The following is a 25,451-nucleotide window of genomic DNA, read 5'->3' as shown; positions in this document are numbered from 1 at the left end:
CTGGAAGGGGTGGTCTCTCTGTACCCTCCTCCATGGAGGGGTTTGTTTCTTGCTGTTCCCTCCTGCCCAGGGGAAAAGACCCCCTCAGTACAGTGTGAGTGTGGGGAAGGTGGAGTGTGGTGCTGGGGCACCAGGGCTCTGGGACACACATGTGCACACACTTTACAGGAAGCGCCTGGCGTCCAGGTAAAGACACCACAGGACTCAGTCTTATGATTTTTATAAAAACCCTCAACCTAGGGCTGGCCAGAGGGCAAAGAGGGCTGCAGTGTTGTTCCTAACGGAATTGAGGACAGATCCGGGGACCGGACCAGCTCCTAGGGCCCCGGGGAGGCAGCAGCACAGACAGTATGTCAGAGCAGAAAGCAGCATGGGCCTCTAGCTCTGAGTGAGAGGTTGGGAGCAGCCACACCTGCCCTGTCCCCAGATGTGGACAGAGAGCCTGGCCAGCTCCCAAGCCTAATCCTGGAGGGACACTTTCACGAAGAGGGTGGCAGATGGGTGCTGGTCTCCGTTCTTGGACAAAAGGTGGACGTGGCGGTATCCTGGCAGACAAGGAGGCAGGAAGGAACACACAGGGAGAGTTCCGGTCACTCAGGGAAGATGCTTCAGGGGACAGCTGCCCCAGCCCAAGACATGCCAGGCCCTGCCTCCCTCCACCTTGCTGTCTCCTCCCCTGGACACTTACCCTGCTTGAGGCTGTTCAGGGGGATGGTGCTCTGGCCAATGAAGTCGTTCTTCGAGGAGGCATCGTAGTCCTCAACCATGAAGCGCACAAGGGCAAGGTCGGGCACAACCACCTCAAACTCAAACTCCGTGTCCCACCGCGGGTTGAAACCTAGGGGTACAGGCACCATGTCAACGGCATGGACACCGGCTCCACTGCATGGACCCAGCCCAGGCCCAGCACATACCATTATTGGTGACTACTGCTGTCTGGCGGCTGGCCATGTCCCAGCCCACGCCATGGATCTCCACCGTCACCTTGGGGTCCACTATTGAATTCTTATTCTTGTTGACTTTGGGCAACTGCTGCCCTGAGATGACCTGAGGGAAGGCGGTGGACAATTAAGGGTTTAGGAGTGGTGGCGTCGGAGAAAGGATGTCCATGGGCCCCGTCCCTCCTGGGGCTGGCCATACCCTGACACTGAGCCGCTTCCGAGCCCACCAGGGCCCCTGAGCCAGGGCACGTGAGTTGAAGGTGGAGTTGGGGTCTCGCAGGAAAGCAGGTTTCAGCACGTACCCACAGGCCCCATTGTCCTGGAAGCGGCCCTGATACACGTCCATCTCTGGCCCAGGTGTCTGGAAGTTCAGGGCCACTACAGGTAGGACAGAGCAGTCACAGGCTGTGGGTTGGTCTCTGGGACCCTAGAGCCCAGCCTACTCAGGGTACACTGAGGCCTTAGAGTGACACGGTGAGGCAGCAAGGTCTAGTATCACTGATGCCTACAGCCCTCCTGCCACCCTAACTGACCCACCACACCAACCTCACGTTCCACTTCAGGTGCCAGAATTCAAAGGAATAGCATGCTATAACGATGGGATTTCAGACACTGTGACTTGCTAGTAGGGGGATATTTCCAAACTGAGATCACCAGCTCCTGGGCCCACAAATCCTGCGCCTGGCCCTGCTTGGGTCCCCAGAGGCTCCTGGTCCCTGGCTTTCGGGATTGAAACCCTCATCCAGGCCTCCTCCCAGCCCCAGCCAGTCCCTACCGATCTGGCAGCCCCCATTCCACATCTCCACAGGGCTGTAGTTGGAGGAGTCCGTTCTCCATCCAGCGGGGTAGATCCTGCTCAGGTGAGTCACATTGTAGCGCACAAGGTTGTTTCCTGAGGAGGATGTGGGTTGGTCAGAAGTGGAGGCCTCTGGAGGAGCCTGAGCCCCTCCCCACCGGCTCTGCTGGTAAGAGCAGGCAGTGCTAACCCTGTCCAGGTCAGTGGGAGCCAGGCCTGGCGCTGGCCAGTGCACATGGTCGGACCGTGGACAGCACCCCCAGGGAGCAGGGCCAGGGCTCACCTGATTCTTGGAGCAGTCGGAGCACACGGTTCTCAGAGAAAGACACCATCTCATAGAAAGCCTGCTCTGGGGTGCCAGGGCTGGAGAAGCCCCGAAAATGAATGCTCTTGCAGTAAATGACCATATCGGAGAGCTCCTTCACTAGCCTGTGCGCGTCCTCCTGGGGGCCATGGGGAGGCCCAGGTTAAATTCAGAGGTTGGGGCAGGTGGGCACTGAGAGGGCCAGAAACCCAGACACACACAGAGAGAGGGAAACAGACAGAGAGAGCGGGGCAGAGGGTCTGAGTGGCAGCCACCGAGAACTGAGACAAGGCAAACATCCCACCAGGTGATGGAGGGTGATGATGGGGGAGGGCCCCCAGGCTGCCCTCCCCCCACAGCTTCCCCTCGAACCTTGGGCTTGTGCTGCACTCGGCTCCTCACTGCCTCATCCTCCATCTCGGCAGCCTCATCCTCATCTGACACGACGGTGGCCTCAGGGCCACCTTCCCCTCCTAGGGGCAGGAGCCCCCCAAGCTTCTTCCCTTTCAGCAAGATCTTCCCCTTCAGTTGCTACGGATGGAGGGGCAGTTGGTCAACACCGAGCTGGCCTCCCAGCCAGTTCCCCTGGCCGCTTCTCTGGGCACCCCCATCCCCACTGTGCACCTCAGGGGAGGGCAGACTGGTGGTAACCCCGTCCAGCGGTCGGTCCAACAGCATGGGGCCCAGGGTGGTGCGCAGGTGTCGTGCCATCACGCGCTGCTGCTCTAGACTGCAGTGGTTCTCCAGGGACAGGATGACGGGGTAGGGGGACGCCTGGAGGCCCAAGGGTAGATTAAAAGGGGTTGGTTTGCCGCCCCTGTCCTCCCGCTCCTCACTCCCCCAGGGGCGCGGCCACCTTGAAGGCGTAGTCCCGGATGGCCCTGAGCACGTCGCAGAAGAGGATCTTGGAGGTGAAAGTGTAGCCGTGGTAGATAACCGGCTCCTGGTTGGGCCCGTCCCAGCAGTCCAGCTCCAAACAGCGGCAGCCTTTGCACAGCGCCCTGCGGGGAGGGGCGGTGCTAGGACCCTCGTCCCACGCCCGTCCCGCCCAGAGCCCCGCCCCCGGCTCCCCCGCCCCGCCCCCGGCCCTACCGGATGTAGGCTTCCGTGCTGCTGGGCCCGGTGAGCTGGTCTTCAAGCAGGTAGGTGTTGTGCGAGGAGGACACTAGGTAGTGGCTGAGCGGCTGGCCCATATCTTGGTAGACCCGCCGGTGTGCCAGGTTGAAGGCGCTGCCGTCGGCAGATAGCAGGTACATGAGGAAGCCGTCCTTGGTCATCTGCCGCTGTGCCTTGGCTGGCAGGGAGGAGGCCGATGCTAGTCAGAGCCCGCCACTGGCGGCCAGTCATCTCCTGGGGACCTTCCCGTGCCACTCACTGCTCAGGGAGGAGGAGCCCCCACGCCCTCTGCCTCCAGTCCTGAGCTGGTCCTTGATATCTCTTGGAAGGTGTAAGTTTGAGTCTCTCGAACCAGACTACCCCAGGGTGGGGCCCTGTATCCTCCTCTTCTGTCCCCCACACTGTGAGGCCCCTTGAGGATAGGACCTGATCTCCTCCTCTGTGCCTCCAGACTGGAGCCCCCTTCAGGACCCGGCTCCCATCTTATGTCTCAAAGCTGGGCCCAGGATGGGCACCAAGAAGGAAGCAGGGAAAGTGCTTTTCTAGCTTCCGCTACATTTCCTCGGGGAGGGGTCCTCAAAATCCCTTGGAGGAGAAACCGAGGTGGGTAGTGATGCTGGAGCCCCATTTCCCAGCTGCCTGCTTTCATGGTGCAGGCAAATACTGTCCAGGGGGCCTGGGGCTTGCTAAGGCACCCCCATCCCTGTAGCTCCCTACTCTTGGGCTGCAGTCTCCCCGGGGATCTCCCAGCCCACTGTGGCCCTGTGACTGCAGGGCGCAGGCCCTGGCCAGGCCCTCACCACTCTCGCTGGGCTCATAACGCTCAATGAGGGAGAGGGCCAGTGCCGGTCCCGCCGCCTCCTCTCGCTGCCGGTGCTGCAGGAACGTCACCAACTGGTCCACCGACAGGGTGTCCCCAGAGTTGGCAGCCTCAGCAAAGGTTTGGTCGATCTCCTCCCGCTGGGTTAGCAACTTGTAGAAGGCCTCAATCTCCTCATCCTCCAGAGAGTCTGTCTGAGAGCGGTCACATTCCTGCAAAGCCAGGACAGCCATGTGGGCAGGCTCAGAACAGGCCCAGGGCTAGGGTCCAGGACCCCACTGCCAAGCAGACCCAGCCCTCACTCCTGCCTCACCCTGAAGATCTTCCGGGCGTAGCTGTCGTCCACCTGGATGTTGAGTTCCTTCAGGAAGTTCTTCAGCTCCTTGAAACTCATCTTGTTGTCCTTGTTTTTGTCAGCTTTTCGCAAGCAGGAGTGAATCCAGCTGGGTAAGAAGTAAGGAAAGAACCCAGGAGCCCTGGTACCCCCAAGGTCCCAGCCAGAGCCGTGGTTCCCGCCCAGTATCAACACCTGGGCCCAGATGGACTGAGGACACCTGTAGACACAGCTTCCCACAAGCCCGACTTACAGCATCACCAAATTTCAGGCGCAAGACCTGGTGGCCTCCTGAGAGGAAATGTTACATCCTAGCACAGGGTCTTTTTCCTATTTGCTGGCTTTGAACCCTTTCGAATTTTGTTAAAAAAAACATTTCTTTCAATAAAAGGGTTCATTATAGAGAATTTAGAAAATGAAGTAAACAAACAAATCCCCCATAGACCCAAGGATAACTACTGTTACCATTTTTAAGGTATGTCCTTTTGGTTTTTAATACACAGAGGGTGCCAAAAAAATGTATACACATTTTAAGAAAGGAAAAAACTATTAAAATTGTAATACTCAATATATACCAATAACAAAAGATGAACGTAAGTCACATTTGACTTCTGCAATTACAAGAGGTGCTCAAAGTGGTTACCACTAGCGTCTAGACACTTCTGATTATGGTGACCTACTGCTTGAGCAACGTTGACCAAAGTGTCCACTTGTATACATTTTTTTGGCACCCCCCAGGATATTGTTAGCCAACTTGACTAAAGCACTTGAGTCTTATTTTATAGGAAACCACAAATTTCAAGCACCTGACCAGAAGGTGGGGACATCACATGCAAAACCAAAGCCTGGATCACATTGTCATGATTGGGGCACTTAGGCCCCTACTTCTCTCTTCTCAGCCTTGACCTTGAGAACTAGATGATTAAAACATCTGAGACTAGGTTTCCCATTGAAGCAGTCTGCTCCCCTCAGCCTCCCAGATCCATGCTGGTTACAGACGAGGGAAGAGGGACATCAGGGGGCTGCAGAGCTGTCTGGTCCTTGAGTCAGAGTGGACCAAAGAGGGCTCCAGGTACCTCCCCTGCTTCCCTTCTACTATGGACTGAATTGTGTTCCCCTAAAATTCATGTTGAAGCTCTAACCCCCAATATGATGGTATTTGGAGATGGGGCCTTTGGGAGGTTTAGAAGAAGTGATCAGGTGGGCCCTCATGATGGGATTAGTGCCCTTATAAGAAGAGACCAGAGAGCTTACTGTCTCTCTCTCTCTCTCTCTCTCTCTACCATGTGAGGCTGCAGTGAAAGGGCAGCCATCCAGAAGCCAGGAGGAAAGCTCTCACCAGCACCCAACCCTGCCGGCGCCCTGATTTCAGACTTCCAGCCTCTAGATCGGTGAGAAAATGAATTTCTGTTATCTAAGCCACCTAGTCTGTGCTGTTTTGGAATGATGGTCCAAAGCTGGGTATCTTCCATACCCAGGTTGCCCTGGGGACAACCACAGCCAGTATCCACAGGCTTGGCCTGAGCCCACTGCCACCAGAAGGATACTGCTGCAGTTTTTGCCGCTGGTCCATGGAGCCTGAGTGCCGGATGACCTTGAGCAGACCCTGCACCCAGTGCTGGGCTTCAGCGGGCGATGGGGCGATGAGGTCTAGTGTGTTTCGCTGGTCCTTAAAGACAATGGAGAAGCAGCGATCCTCGGGCACGTCGCGGGCAAACTTCTCCAGGCCTTCCGTGCGGTGTCCCATCCGGACCTCCTGAATGTCCTCAATGGAGACTGTAACACGGGGTGGGGGAGGGGTGGGGGCAGAGAGACGCATGAGGCCAACTCCAGCCCCCACCATGGCTGAGGCTACAGTAGAAGGGGGCACAATTAGAGACAGAGCCGGGACAGCTCAGGCCTTGATCCAGCGAGAAAGGGGGGGGGGTCAGGAGGACAGACAAGGGGGGACCAAAAGGAGGAAGGAAGACAGAGACTGAGGTGGAGAAGGAATGTGAGAAACAGCTGTGGTGGGCAGAGTGGAAACACAGGGAATGACAGAGATAGAGAGAGACTGACTTTAGGGCGGGCAGGGTGCCCGGGACCCCAGGCCCCTTGTTTCTGTGCTGTAGGGAATAGGGCCCTGGGGAGAGGATTGGGGCAGGGCAGGGCTCTTAGACAGATAGCGAGAGACCATTCTGGAGCATGGGGCCCGTGACAGAGAGGAAGCCACACACCCTCCGCATCACACTTGGCTTTGGACCTGTCCTCCTCCCACACAGCCATTGAGAGCCTCCAGGCCTCACTCCTGACCATTCAGGAGACTGGAGCCACCCTTACTTAGTCAGCCCTGGCCTTGGGGTCTAAGGGCAGAGGGACAAAGACAGAGGGAGAAGTGCTTGTGTTCGAGGGTAGAGAAGGCCTTGCCCCGTGTGTGTCTGTATGTGTCCTGAACTCAGGGAGCCCCTTGGCAAGGAGGGGGCTGGAAGGCTCTGCCCTCCAGGGCTCCAAGAGGCGGACTGGAGGGTATGCCTTGGGGGTCTGAGAGATTACAGCGTTCTGCCCTTGGAAGCCAGGAGGAGGGTCTTACTGTCACAGTTCAGCCTTCTAAGCTTCAGGGAGCAGCAAGGCCCTGCCTACCCTTCCTCACCCGCAGTGTGTGCTCCCTGGCTTGGCTGGGAGCCAGTCCCACTGGCTAGACTCATTCTGGGCCTCCCAGCATCAGGGTCCAGGCTCTGTCTGCCCCACCCCTATCCTGAGCCACCTACATCCATCTGTCCTGGTTCCTAGACCAGCTCTGGCTGAAAGCCCATCTGTCCCTTCTGGTGTCTACTGGCACCCTGAGTGCCCTGGGACCTCCTAGCCACCTGCAGGCCCCACGTGTGTGCCATGTATCCAGCCCAGGCAGCAGGCTCTGAGGAGTAGGGCACGTGAGCCCTGGGCCATCTAGAGTGCAGGGGAGATCCTTGCTTAATCCCTTTGCCGACAGCCTCCTGTGCCCCGCTAGGCCCCACACCAGCTGCAGCTGACCCAGGCTGGGAGTGAAAACAGGAAGTCTGAGCAAGCCATGGAGCTCCCGGGACGCACCCCCACCCACATCAGAGAGAAAGTCCAGATGGCTTCACTGCTGATAATGCCTTGTCTGCTTCTGCAAACCAGGGTTGAGGGGGTGCTAGTGGTGGCAGCATCAGGGCAGACTTAGGGCTCAGGAAGCAGAGGCAGAGAGAACTGGGGGTGGGGGAGCTGCTCCATTGCTCCCTCAGCTGGCCTCAGTTTCCCTGAGGGTAGAGTACAGTTGAGGACAACTGTCTTACTCACCCATGGAAGGGAAGCAGCCAATAGGAAGAGAGCCTCTTTCAGCCACCATCCTTACTTATCACACCTGATGCCTGACCCCAGACCTGACACCCCTGCAGCCACTCCTCTGTCAGGGTGCAGGCCCCTCACTCATCTCCTTTCCTCACTCTCGCCTCTGCACCTTTGCTCACACTGCGTCTCCTGCCTGGAATGATCTTCCTGTCCTTGTGTCACAGCAGTACCAGTGTGAGGGTCTCATCTCCCCAGTACAGGTCTAGAAAAGCCTAAGTTTCTACTACTCTGCTGCCCCTACGCCCAGCCCACCAGGTGCTAGGCACACACTGGGAACCATGCATACGTGCCAGCTGGCCAGTGGGCTGCCAGAACCCCCAGGGCTCAGAGTGTAAGATAACCCATTCCCACCATGGCACCTCCTGCCAGGGTCTAAAGGAAACCCCATATCAAGGCAGAGGCATGTGAAAGAGCCTGGCTGGTTCCACAGAGGCAAGGTCAGGGTTACTCCTGCGCTATGTGGCAGACATGCACTGACGGTGGTTTTCTGAAAGCGCTTCAGGCCCCATCCTTTCTGACCCTGCCCTGCCCTGCTAGAAACCTTCCTTGGCCCACGGACCCCAAGGCCCAGCCCCACTCTTCCCATCTGACCTTGCTCCTGTCCTGCCTCACCTCTGGCCCCTCCATAGGCCACAGGCCAGCAGGCCATACCACTTCAGGTTTCTGTCCAGTGTCCTGAGGCCTAACAGACCCTTCCTGTGGCCTGTCACCTGTGTCTGGTCTCTCCCTACAGACCTGCCAGTGGGATGACCCTGCCTGCCCCTCAACAGCCAAGGGCAGGTGAATGAGTGAGCGATTTCCAGGGGTCTAGACTATGTAAAACCCAGCTGCAGTGATCTCTCTGCACTGTCCAGTATAGCAGCCATGAGCCACATGTGGTGATTGAAATGTAAATTTGTTAAGATTCAATAAAATTAAGAGTTCAATTCCTCAGTCACCCTAAACACATATCAAGTGCTCAATGGCCACAGGTGACGGGTTAGTGGCAACTGTATTGGACAACACAGATATAGAACATTTCCATCAACACAGAAAGTTCTCTTGGATAGCATTGGTTTGAAATTTCCCCTCCAAGTAAAGGTGCAGAGTAGACCTCTCATTTACAGAATTTTTAGGGCACTCTTGTGTTAAGGACAGTAGTCAGCAGAGCTTTCTCCCTAAGGCCTTGTAGGGAACACTCTCCATTTGCAGGCCTGAGCCTTGGGTTCCTCGACCCTTTCTGAAACTTCTGGAAAGCCCTCAGACCCACACCCTCGAGTGAGCTACCAAGCTGAGGCCTCTTTTCATGTCCTAGCCCTGCTCTGCCTCAACCTCCCTGCTATGGCCCCAGTCCCAGGGGAGGGCTGCATCCTGCGGCCCCACCTCACATCCTGGCTACTCATAGTGGGAAGGGCCTTGTCTGCCCCAGACTTTGGGCTGGCTTTTGCCCTACCCCACCTGGAGTCCTAGTCTGCCCAACTTCCCTCCTCCCCGTAATTGTCAGGGCAGATACCTGTGAGGTCACACCTGGACAGATACCTGTCCAGCTACCTCCCTACTTCTGAGCCTGCTTTCCCGTGTATGGTCATGGTTATGTACCCCTAACCCCCAAAAGGCTTTAGCATCTCCATCTGTGGTCCTCGGTCCAGGACTGCCCTCTCTGGACCAAACTAGAGCTCAATTTCCCTATCGGCGTTTTAACTGACTCCTCTCCCCAACTCTGATCCACTTCAGTTTCCCCATATCTGGTCCCGATTGCATGACTGACCTATGCCCCACCAGGCCAGGCCTCAGTTTCCCTATCTGTGGTCCTGGTCCATGATGGACCTCCACCCCCAACCAGCGTCAGTTTCCCCATCCAAGCACAGGTTGCACGCTCTGCCTCCTACCGCAGGGCCCGGGGGCACTCACACAGCTGGGACTCCGGGGTCCGCATGACCTTGCGGGATTCCTGCCAGATGGTCTTGCAGTCTTCCTGCAACTTGTAGAAGCGCTCTCTCCGCCATGAGTTGGACTTCACTTTTAGGAGCTGGCTGCCCTTCAGCAGTGCCTGTAGGTCCTCGTCATCTTGTAGGCCTAGGGGACAGAGCTGGTAAGATGCCACCTCCTCCATTGTCCCTGCTGCCCCAGGCCCCATGCTAGCCACACCCACTTCTGGACCCTCTCGGAGCCCACTTTTCACCAGCCTCATCCTCAATTCTCCACCACGAAGTCATCTCTGATTGCCAGCTGAGGCCTTGTAAACCTTAGGACACCTACCCACTCAAGGCCACACGGTGACCTGCCACCCACAGCTGAATGGACAAAGGGAGGACAGCTAATCTAAGAACACCTGGTCCCAGGGGGATCAGACCCCTAGGAAGTGGCCTGGCTCTGAAAGACAAGGTGCGCCCTTCCTGGTCACACTTAAGGATCAGAGTAACTTGAAGGAAGCTGAGACCGAAATATCAGGCAAAGCAGTAAAGACAAGGGGCAGACACAGAAGGAAACGGACGCCAGAGCACCACAGAGCCCAACACCCTCCCAACTCCAGTGGCTGTGGAATCACCTGTGCCTAGGTCCAGGTCCCTCTCCTAACTAATTGTGGCCTGGGCAAGTGACTTCATGCTGCTTTCCTGTCTTTAAACTGAGGATAAAAACAGGATCGCCCTCAAAGGGACGGTCTAAGGCTGTGAGATGATGCGTGAATCTGGGGGAGGTCCCGAGGTAACAGCAGCTGTAGTTCTTCGTGTCAACACTGTGGTTACTGTGTGCCCATCCCTGCCACTCTCACCACTATTGTCCCCACCACTGACTTGGACTTGCTTGACTGGGTCTTGATCCTTGCCCCCAGAAGAGACAGATGAGCCCACTGCAGCCTATGTTGGGCCTGCTGGGATGCCCCTGTCCCTCCATGCCCACCCCAGCTCTGAGTGTCCTGGGTCCAAGACCCCTCAGGGTACAGCAGCCCTAAGTCACAGTGCAGCCCTTTCAAAAGCTGGGGCAGGGCCTGGCCCAGGGCCACGCAGCAAGGCCTAGAACCCTGGCGCCTTGGCCGCCTCCTGCCCGGCTCCCTTGCTGTATAAGAGGCACAGACTGGCTCCTAAAGATACGATGTCCTTTGTCCTACCAGACCCAAGCAAGAGGAACCCAAGGGGCATCAGGCTTAGCTCCCCAGGAGCCCTCACCCCCAAGTAGACCCTGTACTAACTGTGATCAAGGAGAGAACCCCCAACCTTAATGACTCCTCATGGTAATACAGATACATCTATTTATATCTGCATCTGTATGTATCACCTAAGCCACATGTAGTCCAGCAGCCAGCTCTGTTCAGAGCCAATTGGCCATCATCTCACCTCACATCTATCACCAAAACTAAAACTGTGTAGCCTCAGCAATTTTGTACTCTTTTGCCCCAGCAGAGCGGTGGCATCAGAGACCATGTGGGTCCAGTCTGAGGGGCCTGTGCCTAGGCCTATAGGCTTTTCTTTTCTTAGCCCAGATCCTCAGCCCCTTACAGTCTCTCCTACTTTATCCTTGCCTCCTCTCCTGCCCACTGCCACTCCCTAGCCAGCCCCACACAACCACAGGACCTCCAGAACCTCCTGTACCACTTCCCTAAGCCTCAGCCACCCACATCCTCTTTTTCACTGCCCAATCTCCTGCCTCCGGTGCTAACTGCACAGACCCAGTGCTAAGACACCCCGCTGCCCCATGGCTTAAGGCAACTCCCTTCCCTCTCTGTTCCTCCATCAGTACTGGGTGAGAACAGTGTTGGAGGAGACATCTCCGGGCCTCCTCAGAGGTGACACTCTGCTGTGACCTTTCCCCACCTTTGTCCCAAGTCTCTCTACCACTTCCAGGAGACCCCTCTGCCTTGGTGTGAGCAGCTCCCCTACAGCCCCAGGGGAAGCCCAGTGGAGGAGAAGAGGGCTCCTGCAGGGTGTCCTAGCCCACTGGCTATCTGCGGGGCTCAAGACCAGAGGAAGGGGAAGGGAGTCCAATGCTGCCAGAGGAGAGAGCCTCCTCAGCCTCTGTTGGGGATTCTATGGTCCTTTCTGATGCTGAGGTGCAATTGGGAGGAACATCTTCCCCACCGCCTGGCCTGCACCCCACCCCCCAAGCTGGGCACATATTAGGGCAAGCCATTGCCAACAGCCCAGATGGGAATGGGGGAGGGGGTCGGAAAGTAGAAGGTGAGCCCCACCCCTCCCCAGTTCTGGAAAACACCGTTAGGAGATGACATGTTTATCCTGTCCTGGAGCCAGGCTGTGGCCCTGTCTGCAGTCAGGCAGAGATAAGTCCCCTGGCTGCCGACATGACTTCCGGAACACAGATCTCTGTCCCAAGGTGGGCCTTGATAACCACTGCCCTCTGGGCCACTCGGAAACCTGGTCAGGCACCTCCATCCCTGAGCCACATTTGACGCCCTTTTGTTTCTGAGATCTCTGGGCTGCCCATTCCCACCACCCAGAAAGTCTATGGGCACCCCTCTCCCAGCCCCACTCATTTAGCTATAGTACCTTCTCCTGTGGAAGGGCGGTGGTGAGAGGACTCTGAGCTCAGGGGCCCCTGGGTTGACCTTGCAGCCTCACCAACCTGCCCAGGCCAGCTGTACACAGTGAGGTGGCCATGGGAAGGAGTGCAGAGGGTGCTGCAGGTGCTAAGAAGCTGAGAAGAGTACCAGGAGTCCTGCCCATGTACCTAGGGTGATGCATAATGGAGACAAACTAGGCCTGGGACCCACAGCAATACACATCTATGCAGAGATAAAGTCACACACACCACGCCATTACACTCAGTCACACACAACCTCGAAGAAATAATGAGCCACACACAGTGATACACAGTGTTACATGGAGTCACACACAGCCACACAACATACAATGCCAGAACATCATCATAGTAATAATAGCATCCACCATAATAATAATAGTTAATATTTGAATAAGATACTGTTCTTAGCACATGTATTTAATCCCCCTGCCCCCCACAACCCGATGAGGAAGGCACTATCATTATTCCCATTTTATAGATGTGGAACTTGAGGCTCAAGGAAGTTACATGGTTGAGTCAGGACTCAGAAGCCTGCCCACAGGGTCAGTGCTCAGATACATTATATTATGCAGCCACCATACTGCCACCAAGAGTAACATCAGAAAATCCACATAACACACACACACCATAACACAGACTCACTCTGAGTTACCCAATGTCACATCTGTCACCCACAGTGCACAGCATCACATTGGAGCACACACTGTCTCCCAGATCATCTCACTGAGTTACAGTCACAGCAGTTACACACTGGGCCATATATCCAGTGTTACCTCGTAAATCTGTAAACAGGAGGGGCTGGGTGGCAAGGGGCAGGGAGACTTGGAGGAGCGGAGGTAGATCAGGAGAAGGGGTAACCAATCCCCACAGTACCCACTCCACGTGCCACCCCTGCAAACACAGCCCCACGTAGGTCTCACATTCACAGGAGTACTAAACAGGTTTTATCAAAGGATCGAAGGCAGAACTCAGAGCTCAAGAACATAGATTCTGTGTCCCGCCTCAGCTGCCATCCCAGTCTCCGCAGATCTCCGTGCCCCCTCCATCCCTTACCCAGCCTCTGCCCACTGAGCGCCGCCGCCTTGAGGCTCTGCTCCTGCAGGTAGAGCTCTCTGGAGCGGCTCCGGCTCCGGCCCTCCAGGAACTGCATGATGCTCCGCAGAGCCCCCGCCGCCCGCGGAGCCTGCAGGGCTCGGGACAAGGAGGCAGCCTCCAGCAGCCTGCCAAGAAGGGGAACGGGGGCGGAGACCATGCCTGGGGCGGCACTAGAATCCCGCTGGGAAGCCCAGGGGTCAGGAGGTGGGGGCGAAAGCGGAATCTAGGAGGGGAGAGGAGGAACCAGAGTGGGACAAATCCATAATGCAGGAAGCAGATCCGTGGCGAAAGCCAGCGCCCAGAAAGCGGATCGAGGGCAGCGACAGAGCCAAAGAGGTGGAGAAGGGGAGGAGCCGGGTCTGGGAGGCGACGTGGAGTCAGGGCCATACCCAGGAAGCCAACCCGGGGAGTAGCCAAGACTTAGAGGGCGAACTCGGGGAGGGTCCCGCACTAGAAAGGCGGTGTTTGGCAAAGAGGGGCGGAACCTCGAATTTGGAGGCGGTGTAGGGGTGGAGTCCGGCCAGGGGGCGGAGCCTGAGCCGCGCTTCTAAACAGCTGCGGGCCTGACAGCAGGCGGGGCGAGACAGCTAGGGAGGGGCTGCCTGGGCTGCAGAGTCTAGCGGTGAACGGGATGGATGGAGCCCGTGCCAGACAACTGAGGCCGCCAAATATTTTACCAAAATAACGAATTCATTGTGACTCAGCTGGCTGTTGCCTCACTTGAGAACCTCAGGCAGACCTATTTCCTTCTCTCAGTTCCCCACCTGAGTGGGGTAATCTCCAAGGTTCCAAATGCGAATGGAATTCTTGGAAAAAATGCTGATCTTAAAGTGAATCCATCAACGCAGGCTTGCTTTGATAAATAGAGAGGACGACTTCAACTTTATACAAAACTGTGCTGCCAGTGTGCTCGGGAACAGTGGGACCTTTCATGTTGTTTGGTCTCTGAATGTTAGGTCTAAGAGACCTTGCTTTACAGATAGAGCCATGTCTGCAAGAAACAACAAAATGTCTGTTAGCCTGCACCTGCAGACAGAGCCAAACTTGTGATAACAAAAAATGTCACAAAACAGCTACTGGCATACAGGCAGTCAGCATTTTCTGTTCAAACAATGCTACCCTGTCAGCACCACCACCCCTATATAACCCTCCTCACCCCCTCTCTCGGGGCTGCAAGTCTTTAGACGTCCAGCCTGGGCTGTAGCCATCTTTGCTAAGCCCGATAGACTTTCTCTTAATAAAACAGATTTTCTTAAACTTTCTTAACTTGCCTGACCATGCGTGTTCCTTTACTGGCCGACCTATCACTTGGTGACGAATCCCTGGAGGGTTTAGGCCAGAGAAAGCAGGATCTCCCTTTCTCTTTCTCTTCCTGCCCCCCCCCCACACACACACACCACCCCCAGGGCTTGATCTGCTCTTTGGCTACCCTCCTGAACCTGCCATAAGGATGCACTTCAGGACTTACGCCCTTCCATTGCTGACATCCCAGACAACATGAGGCCAGAATCTCGACAGGTGAGTGAGACCTCCTATTCTTGTTTTGGACCTTCTGACTCTCATTGTTCTGCAGTTCTACAAAAGTCCTAGCACTAAGCCAGAAGGTCCCTCTCGGCCCCGGGGGCCCAGACCCTCCCAGTCTTGGGGACACCCAGCCTGCAAGTGAAAGTGATCTCTCGTACTGGTGGGGGATGAACACCGGAATTTGGAACACCTCATCCCCTTGTTCTCCCCTTAATAGGAGGCTCCCTCCTCACCTTTCTCACTCCATCTATTGCAACCTTGGGGACCTCACATTCAGTCCCTGCCAAATCTACCCCTCTTGGTTATCTCCTCTGCAACTTACACGCCCTTGGGCTCAACTTATAGGAGATCCAACCCACACAACTTATCTTTTACTATAACACTGCCTGGCCCCAATACAACTTCTGTCACCATAACAGAAAGTGGTCAGAAATTCCCTGTGTCCAGGCCTTCTTCACTCTTTGGGCTCGACCCTCCCTCTGCCAGACCTACAACACTTTCCAAATTCTCCTAGCCCACTCTAAGCCTTCTCCTCCTCCAAATAAAACTCCCTCCTTTGACCCAGCTGACAATTGGGCCCCTCTTTCTCCGCCCCATGCTCTACTAGCCCCTCAGCCTGAATCTTCTCCCCCGAACTCCAGCTTCTCATTTCAGGAGGATTTGTTTCTGTAAGTACTCTGGTTTATGTAACTTGTTTGTTTTATTTGCCTCTAGTCTGTCTTTTCTCTTTTTCTTTTCCTTTTCTATTTGTGTCTTAGACCCCAAACTGATTGGGAACTCTGTGCCTGTACCTTCTGTGAGCCCCCTAAGTCATATATTTAAAATTGTTTTGTACACCAACTCTGTATTCAGGGACTTAACAAAAGTAAGTCTTAAAAGATTTCTCTAACTCTCAGTAACTTTCAAGGTCTTACAGATAACCTCAAATGTAAACAAAGGGCTGCTGCAGCTGCAGCTTGAGGCTGAGGTAACTGAAGAGAAAAAAAAGACACTTTTAAACCCAGGCAGCAAGCCCCCCACACACACACACCTCCCACCCCCACTCCCTATTACAGCCTCCTGAAGTTATAAGGACAACTATAAGATCTTAGGTCCTCTCTACAATTGTTGGTGGTTCTGTTTATAAATATAGTCTCTAAGGTCTAAACTTGTCTATGTTTTATATATATTATAATGTTTTTGCCTCTGGATGGTATTACCAGTTTATATTTGATTGGCTAAAAATAAGAAATTAGGGCCCGACGAGTGGAGCATTGGTTAGGAGTTGGCTTGGAATGCCAGCTCTGAGCAGCAGGGCCCTGGCTCGGATCCCACATAGAGGGCCAGTGACGCTGCGCCCTTTACAGCTAAGATGGTGAATAACAGCTCAACCTGGAGCTGGGCTGCCATGAGTCGCCCGCGACTGCGTAGGCTGCAGTGGGGCTGGTCAGCAGCGGGCGTAGCTGCTGTGAGCTGCCATCCTGAGCTGCTGTGAGCTGCCATCCAATGGCCGGCAAGTGACTGCCTCACCTGGGAAGAGCACAATGATAATACTAACATGGGCCAGTAAAGCAACGTCCTCCACAACTAGACTGAAGAATAAAAGGATAGCAACTTGTCTGTTCCCCTTCCCCCAATTCCCCAACACTGTTCCCCTCCCCCAACTCCCCAATAAAAAATAAAATAAATAAAAATAAGAGATTAAGCACATATTAATTAAGATAATAAAGACTAACTCAACTACTCAGGATCACATGATCTAAAGAGATATTTGATAATAAGGCTGCTTTCTTGGTTTTACTAAGTTGTGTTAAATGATAAAAGTTATTAATATCTAGGTATTTCAAAATAACGAAATACTGAAATATCAATTATTGGATAGGTTTGAGTTTATTTCTGGCTTCTTGTCATAGGAACGTTAAAAGATAAAATCTGTTAATGAATATATCATGTATTACAAAAGCCTATGCTTTGAAGGTTACAAAATATATTCCTCGATTTACCAAGGAAAGTGCTAATTACTTGCTTTTGGTTATCAGTAAAATTTAAGGTTGTGAAGCTAGTACAAAATTTGAGTTGAGTTTTTTCCTGCTAAGTAAGACAAAGTTTATTAGACTATTAATCTACTATTAATATTATAAAAAAGTTTTCTACTTAAAAAACAAAGATTATATATGTCATCATAATAATTCCTATGTTTTATATTATCTTAATCAGGTCCTGGGTTACTGAAAAAAGCTAAATCTAACAACTAAGTTTTGCTAATAGTTACGTAAACTTCTGTATTCTAGGACTACTGGTGTTCATGTGCCCTTCTCATGTCAGATATAAGCCAGTGTAAACAATAATTTAACTATTTTTTATACCAAAAACCTACATAAGTTAGGGTAAATTCATTAAGCCAGGCCTAATATTTTCCCTCACCTGACAGGAAATTATAGTAATTATGACCCATTCTTGCATCTTAATGAAAAGCGACAGAACCTAAAGAAGGCCAGGAAATTTGTTTCAATATCTTTAACAACCGAGACAAATAAACAAACAAACAAACAATAAAGGAACAGTGAGACTAGAGACAAGACCAGAGAGAGGCCAGACTTTTAGGCCGCAGTTATAGACAACCCAGGGCTGAAGCCACCTCAGGGTACCCCAGAAACCCCAGAAGAGGAAACGCCAGACTATTGGATTAAGGAATGTCCTAATCCTCCAAAACAGCTGTGCCCCCAGTGCAAACAAAAAAGGACACTGGAGGAGGGATTGCCCCCTGCTCTGAAGGGAGCAGGGACCAACATCCTCGCCACAAATGGCTCTGATCACTATTGGGCCTGAAGTTCCCAGCAGCTCCTAAGCTGTGCTCATCACAGGGGTGGAACTGTGGGTGACCCTTGACATGGCAGGTAGGCCTGTTAATTTCCTGATTAATATAAAGCCATTTAGTCTTTCTTGACCGCTCACTCTGGACCTATTTATTTCCTCTAAAACTTACTCGGTTGTAAAGATAACAAGCCCCTAGATTTGGGCTCATTTTCCTCAGCCTATTCCTTACCATTGGCCTATGCCTTAGAAAAAATATAAAACAGACAACTCAGACTTAAAAAGGACTCTAAGAAAAGTTTTGTCAGGAGCCCTCTAAGCCCTGGCTCTATTTGCTGCTTATTGCTTTGGATTCTGACCTCAATTCTCTTATTTTCTATGTTGTTAACTTGGGAAAAAGTCCAGCAGGCACTCAAAATATAGGGACTGCCACCTTCCCCAGGCTGACTCCTCTACGCAGTACAGCCCTATAAAGTCATAAAATTGTAAAGTTGGGACCAAGTACTGTTAAAAGCCTAGACGGGGAGGGGTCTCTAACAGCCCAGTTAACTCCTGAATGGAAGCGACCCTTTCCAGTTCTCCCAAGGACCCCAAATACTGTGAGGCTGCAGAGAATCAGCAGCTGGGTCCCCGTCCCTTCAAATCAAACCTGTTCTATTGAAGTCTCTATAGGACTCCCCCAGAAGAAAGACTGTTCCTTCTGTTCCTGTGAGCCACCTGAAGACCTTAAAACTCTTCGAACAAGCAAGTCACTCTCCCAGGACTGATAACTACTAATAACTAACCCCAGACTCCTTTTTGTTGTCTTTCTCTTAAAGGCTCTCTCTAGTTTTCCTCTTCACTTACACCCCACCTGGGATTCCCTTCTTTACTTACACCCCACTTGGGATCCCCTTCTCACGTAGGGATCCTAATTATATTCCCTTCCCTCACCTTTGCTAGTTCCTCTTCTCATTATCCTTGGGCTACTCCGATTTGGACCTTGCCTTTTTAACCTTCTTGTCAAGTTTATCTCTTCCAGAATCGAGTCTATTAAGCTACAGATGGCTCTTGTACAAGGCTTCCAGCCCATCCCTGTGAGTGACTCTGTAATCATCTTCAGCCCCTTGGATCAGAACTTTAACTTCCACCTCAACGGTCCTAACTTAGTTCAGTCCATAGATGAGGCTGCCCTGATTTTCAGAGCCCCACCCATCTTCAACTTCACAAGATCCCTGAAAAAAAAAAACTGGGAGACTCATGAATGGTGACCCCTACCCCTGCCCCTGCCCTCGCTGCAAGAACCAAACACCCCCAGCCTCACTCCCGGCTCATTTGCTCCCCCTCCAAATCCTCACAGCTATCTCCACCTTTCCCCTTAACCTCCGCAGGTCCATTTTAGAGCTCCTTTTCAATGATTCCATCGCCTGTCTTCCCAACCCCAGAGGAGACATAAGCCCCCCATGGTCATCTTCATAATATTACTCTTCCCTCTCATAACACTTTCCCTACCATTACCCCCTTTTCTCCTCCAGACCTTCAACCTAACTCATCGTCTCTTAAACCAGTCATCCCCCTTACTTGCTCAAGACTGCTGGCTCTGCCTATCCACATCTACTCAACTCTTTGCTGCCGTCCCCATAAAGGCACAAATATGAACTAATACCTCTGCCTTCCTCTTCTACAAAGTCCGACATGGACCTGCCTTCCACTCTAAATCCACCCCTCGCTACAACTCCTTCCTGAGCCAATGCCAGCTCAAAACAACACAATACCTGAAAACCTTCACTGATGCTCTAGACACGGCCCGTGACAAATTCAGGCCCATCGTAGGCCCCTCAAGTATCTCTACTCACATCCACATCACAGCCCCCCCTCATCCACATCTCCCGCTCACAGACCACCTGAACCCCGTGGGCAGCTTAGACCCCAATCTCTGTAATACCACCATCACTATCTCACCTCTCTTACTCATTCCACCTCCTCCACAGGTTCCTTCTTCCAACAACCCCTCCGCTCCTCCTCCCATCCCAGCCTCAGCGCCACCGGAACAACAACACCCTATATTGTCAGGGGAGGCCTCAGACCCCAATAAGACTCCCCTTGGTTCCCCCATACTGGCGAAAAGGATCCAACTGTTTTAAGCTGCCTATTCCATCTGACCCAATTAACTTTTACCTTGATACACTCAAACTCCATCTCTTTAGACATCAAAACGCTACACCCGGCATTCCCATACAGGCCCTCCCGGGAGCCACAGTGTCGGGCACGTTCAGTATTTGGGACAAGGAAGGCTCCCCCGAGAAATATGGGAGATCCCTAGCCCCCTTCTTCTCCCTCGACATCTTCACCTGCCTTGGTCCCTCTGGCCTCTTCTTCCTCTGCGGAGCCTCCACATACGCCTGCCTCCCCACCAACTGGACAGACACCTGTACCCTAGTTTACTTTCTCCAGATATTCAGATCACTCCCAATAATCAATCTCTACCTGTCCCCATATACACTCTCATGTGCCGAAAAAGGGCCGTCTCCCTTATTCCACTCCTGGTGTTACTGGGCATCTCTGTGGGGGTAGCAACAAGAATAGCAGGGCTAGGCGTCTCCTTACACCACTCTCAGGCCCTATCACAGGACCTTGCTCAGGTCCAGAAAAACAGTGGCCGCCACAAGAACCAGTGGAGCTCCTGGTTCATGGGTAGCCGGGGCCCCTGGCTTCTCTCCTTCATAGGGCCTCTAATCATTATCTTTTTGGTCCTAGCCTTCGGTCCCCACCTCCTCTGCCTTTTCACCCAATTCCTGCAGAGCCGACTCCAGGCGTTCGCAAATGGAACTGTCCATGAACTGCTTCGTCTACAACGTGACCAGCCCCTTCCACAATGACCCCCTCCTCTCGCCGACCCTGTTCAGCCTGAAGCAGCTGCAGAAGAGAGACACGATGGCCCTTCTCCTCTTTAATAACAAACAAGGCTGCAATGTTAGGTCTCTGAATGTTAGGGCTCAGATACCTTGACTTATAGATAGAGCCATGTCTGCAAGAAAGCAACAAAATATCTATTGGCCTGAACCTGCAGACAGAGCCAAACTTGTGATAACGGAAAATGCCATAAAACGGCTACTGGCATACAGGCAGTCAACACTTTCTGTTTAAACAATGCTACCATGTCATCACCGCCCCTGTATGACCCTCCTCACCCCCTCCCTTGGGGCTGCAAGTCTCCTTTAGATGTGCAGCCTGGGCTGCAGCCATCTTTGCTCAGCCCAATAGATTTTCTCTTAATAGACTTTCTTTCTTTTTTTTTTTTAAACACTTTAAAAACATATATTTTTGCGGGGGGAACAGTGTGTTTTCCCAGGACCCCTCAGCTCCAAGTAGTTGTTTCAATCTAGTTGTGGGGATCGAACCGGCAACCATTGGTGTTATGAGCACTACCCTATGCTTCTAATCAACTGAGCTGACCGGCCGCCCCCTAAAATAGACTTTCTTAACTTGCCTGACCATGCGTGTTCCCTTACCTATCACATGTAAGTTACAACTTCTCTTTCATTCACCCAGCAATTATTTATTGAGCCCCTACTGTGTGCCAAGGTCAGGACACCACCCACTCCAAGCCTGACTCATCATTCCTGGCTTTTACTCCCTGACTCGGAATAGTTCTTCCATTCACCTCACTTTAGCTCCAGTCACTAGCATTGACAGTGAGTCACTGGCAAAGCCAATTATTAAAACAGACGAGCACTCTGAAGTGCAGAGTGACGTGCCTAAACGTTACACCACAGAGAATAAATCATGAGAACATGCGTTAGCGTAGATGAGCTGAAATATGGGCACAGACAAGTTGTTATGCATTTGGAAAGGGAGAGAAGCACCGAGTGTAAGGGGACCTCTGTTTTAGAGAAACCATGCAAAGGTTTTTAACTGAAGGACCAAGAACAGAATCACATCTCAATATAATTTGCTTCCTTTGAATTTTTCTGCATTTTATTTTCTGCATTTAAAAACAAGCCTGAGGGCCGCCAAGTGGCACGATGGTTAAGAACTGGCTTGGGACGCCAGAGGGCCCCGGTTCGGATCCCACATATGAGGGCCAGTGACACTGCCCTCCACAGCTAAGATGCTGAGCAGCAGCTCGACCTGGAGCTGGGCTGCCGTGAGTCGCCGGCAACGGCGTAGGCTGCAGCCCCTGCTGCAGTGGGTTGCCATGGGCTACCGTGTGTAGCCAGCAGTCAGCGTGAGCAGCCAGCAGCCGCAGTGAGCGGCCGTCCAGAAGCCGGCGACTGATCTGCCTCGCCAGAGAAGAGCGCAGTGATGGTGCCAACTTGGGCCAGTGAAGCAACGTCCTCCACAACTAGACTGAAGAACAAAAAGGACAGCAACTTGTCTATTCCTCTTCCCCAATTTCCCAGGCTGTTCCCATCCCCCCAATTCCCCAATAAAAATCTTTAAAAAATAAAAACAATCCTGAGAAGAGATCCACAGGCTTCACCAAACTGCCAAAGTGGCCTATGGCACAAAAGTGAGGGATCAGCGTGGATCTGTGTAGTGTGGGCCTGGAACCCCAGGGACAGAGCTTTGAAACATAACTGAGGTGGGTGGGGGGCTGGCCACCACAATTTGCTATGATAGTTCTGGAACTGTTATCTCTTGTGGGTAGTGGCTTTTTAGCCAACCTAGAGTTCCTATGACCATGAGTGCTTTGTCCTCACAACATCTTCTGTGAAATGAGTACTGAGAGCCTATGGATGAGAAAACAGGCCCAGAGAGGCAAAGGGATATGTCCAAGGTCACAACGTAAGCAGAGGCAAAGCTAGGACTGGCGCCCAGGTCTCCTGAGGCCAAGATGAAGCCAGGCCCCAACGTGCCTTCCACTTTTACAAATGCCAGTTCTTACAGTGGGGCAGGAGGGATTCAGTGCAGGAAAAGTTAATGGAGGGTAGATGTGTTCCGTGAGGACAGGGCCCTGGGAGCTAATGTCCTTCAGGCGCATCTGGGGACGTGTTCAAGGAATCAGTACAGCCCTGGCCAGAGTGGAGAGGGCAGAGGAAGCGACTTAGGATGAGGAGGCTGGGAACCTGGAACATCAGTCTGAAGGCTTCAAAGACTTGGGAAGGAGCCCCTTGATTCTTGAGCCCAGTTCTGGTCACATTTTTCCTGGCTAGGGACTCCCTCATCTCTCAAAGAACTAGACAGCAACTGACAGGACATGGTCACTTAGGGGGTGGGCCTCCTTGCAGGAACATAGCACCTGTCGGTACCAGGCGCTATTCTAATTGCCTTATAGGTGTCATTATCTCCTTCAATCCTCATGGCAATCCTGTGAGGTAGGTAGTGCTCTTATCCCCCATTTACAGATGAGGAAACTGAGGCACAATGAAATCAAGAGATTTGTCTGAAATGAAAAAGTCAAGGCTTGACCTCAAGTAGTTTGCCCAGAATCCATGCCTGTATACCACACTGCCTCTGCATGCATCTGGGGGTGAGGACAGAAGGGATATTTCCTATCTAGGGGGACCCCATAGCCCCCCAGGCCAATGGAGGGGGCCTTTCTGCAGCAACCCCCAATGGCCCAAGCCAGATAGTGTGATCCTGCAGCACATGCCCAATGCTTTGAAAGCCAAAATAGGAAAGGGGTGCAGACTCTCCGATGCAAGTGTTGACAATCTGGGACAGCACAGGGCACAGGGACCTTCCGTCCCACCACCAGTTCTCCTTGACGGGGTCTTGCTTCCCCATCTGGTTTGCAGGAGGGACAAACGGCAGTCAAGGGAGGTAATTTGGGGTACTGAGCTACAAGTGGCAAGGCCTTCAGGGAAACAGCTTGGGGTTATAGTGTTCATGCCAACCCCTCAGGAAGAGATGGACAGAGTCAGGCATTCAGGAGGCAGGTCTCAAACAGGATGGGCCAGGACAGCCAAGCTGCCCTCTCCAGGGAAGATACCAGGGCTGCCAGAGGGGAGAGACTGGACAAGGCACAAATTCCTGAGGATGGAGCCCAACATGAACTGAGGCTGCAGCTGTGCCAGTGGCAACCAGAGGGCTTTTAGGAGGGCTGAGTGTGAGGCAGGCATGGAAGAGGTGGCAGGGTGCAGTGTAGACAACATTAGCTAAGGGATGATGAGAGAGAAAGCAGAAGTCTCCACTGTGGTCCTCTGAGTTGCCCAGTCTCCCTCCCTTCCTCCCAGGCTGGCAGGAGCATTAAGGACACCTCTGGCCTAAAGAGAGAAGAGGGGGCATTGGAAAGAGGGGGGATCCCATGACCCAGGCTACTGGTATGAGAGTAACAGCTCTAGACACTAAGCAAGACTCTGGGCCACGCAGGCCAGGTCTGGGCCAACTGGGAAACACATAAGACAGACAGGACTGGCTGATAAGAACATCTCTGGGTCCCCCTGAATTCTAGGGGTCTCTAGTGAACAGCTGGAGGAGTCTGCCTTTCTCTTACCCAACTATTATCTCCATGTATGGTTTAGAAGAATAGGTGGTAGGCACTAAAATCTCCAGTCCCAAGGGTACTAGAAAACGGGGAGATATGGTTAAGCAGTGATTGGTGTGAGAGGACCAGGGTTTGCTGAGCTGACAAACGATCTGGGGGACAGGAGGGAAAGTCCCCCGCCTCCCCAAGAGTGGGTGGAGCAAAAAGATGCCAGGTTCAGGGTTGGGGTCCCGTCCAGCCATTAGACCTCCAATCCCTGCAGCCGGAAGCCCGCGGCTGCTCCCTCTCCCGGAGGGACAGTGTTAGAGCAAGGAGCTGGCTCAGACTCGGTTCCCCAGTCAGAGGAGACAGAGCTCGGCTGGAAAAAGGGTGGAGCCGCAGGCATTTCGAGCCGAAACTTGGCCTCGTCCCGCCAGTAGGGCGCGCAGATAGAGGGGAAAGGGCTGCTCCTCCCAGCCTGGGCATCACTGACTCTGATTTCTGCGCGGGGCAGTTTCCGCAGCACGTTCCGACCTCGGCCAGCCTTGCACACCTCCTCGCCCTGCCCCCATCGCCCACCCGACACACCCACGCGGCCTGACGCGGACCAGGCACGCCAGAACTTTGGGGAGTCTCTCCTGGCGGCCCGGACGGGGCGGGGAGAACTCGGTTATTCGTGGATGCTGGTTCCTTCCTTCCTTGGCGCCTCGGTGCGCTCTTGACGGTGGAGCCCAGCCTTCCGTGACCAGGATATGGGGGAGTCCCCGAAGCTGGGGTGACCAGGGGGTAGCCTTTAGGGAAGTCTAAAGAACTGCATCCCTTCCCTAAATTCCACCCACCCACCCCCGGGTCAGATCTGGGGGGGACAAACCTGGAAACGCCCAGGGTCGCAATCGGCAGTCCCACCCCGAATCCTGGGCCGAGATTTCCCCCAAGCAACAGAAGGGCCGAGGGGCGGGCCCGGGGCGGGGCGGAGGGCGCATAAAGGAGCTGGGGTCTTCCTCCCAGAGCCAGGAAAGGCTTTCTGCGTGGTCGGCCCGCTCCAGGGACTCCCTGCGCGCCAGCCCGGCACTCACCATGCAGGGTCAGGAAGTCCCGGCCCAAGTCCATGCCCGACGGGCGGTGTGAAGGGAGCGGGGCGCCGCTGGACACGCGTGCGGGGGGACAGCGCGGGCGGCCGCGGGTCCGAGCCGAGTGCCGTGGAGACCCGAACAGACGGCGGTGGGAAGAGGCCCCCCGCCCGCCTGCGACCCGCCCCCCCGGGTTCGCCAACCCGCGTCTCTCCCCGCCCCCTCCTGGGAATCGGGGTGGGGGGGGGTAGAGGGGGCTGGGAAGCCTGCCTAACCCTGGTCTCTGGCGTGTAGGCGCGCCCTGGCCAGAAATAGCCGGATCCGTCGGCTGCTGCCACCCACAGGCCGCGGGCCCTGTCATTACCTCGGGCGGCCGGCCCCACGCCCTGCCTGTGGGCGCCTCTCTG

At 53.8% G+C, this 25,451-nt stretch overlaps 1 protein-coding gene across 2 annotated transcripts; it reads right to left on the bottom strand.

Moving 5' to 3' along the window:
* Positions 1 to 204: 204 nt before the first annotated feature.
* Positions 205 to 25,202, bottom strand: PLCD1 (phospholipase C delta 1). 2 transcript variants are annotated; one of them, XM_019647136.1, is made up of 15 exons: positions 25,051 to 25,202; positions 9,550 to 9,714; positions 5,859 to 6,087; positions 4,291 to 4,420; positions 3,958 to 4,189; positions 3,134 to 3,335; positions 2,898 to 3,042; positions 2,666 to 2,815; positions 2,414 to 2,572; positions 2,021 to 2,180; positions 1,717 to 1,833; positions 1,141 to 1,319; positions 915 to 1,047; positions 689 to 838; positions 205 to 545 (listed from the first exon to the last, which is right to left on the bottom strand). In XM_019647136.1, the coding sequence occupies exons 1-15, from the start codon at positions 25,082 to 25,084 to the stop codon at positions 460 to 462; spliced, it is 2,271 nt and encodes a 756-aa protein (XP_019502681.1). In that variant the 5' UTR covers positions 25,085 to 25,202; the 3' UTR covers positions 205 to 459. The 2 variants fall into 2 exon arrangements, with proteins under 2 accessions (XP_019502681.1, XP_019502680.1); XM_019647135.1 differs by lacking the exon at positions 25,051 to 25,202 and adding an exon at positions 13,228 to 13,654.
* Positions 25,203 to 25,451: the final 249 nt, after the last annotated feature.

This window comes from Hipposideros armiger, unplaced genomic scaffold (genome assembly GCF_001890085.2).
Source record: "Hipposideros armiger isolate ML-2016 unplaced genomic scaffold, ASM189008v1 scaffold_109, whole genome shotgun sequence".
NCBI lineage: Eukaryota > Metazoa > Chordata > Mammalia > Chiroptera > Hipposideridae > Hipposideros > Hipposideros armiger.
Note: the sequence above shows the minus strand (reverse complement) of the source record. Positions and strands in the feature narration are given on the sequence as shown.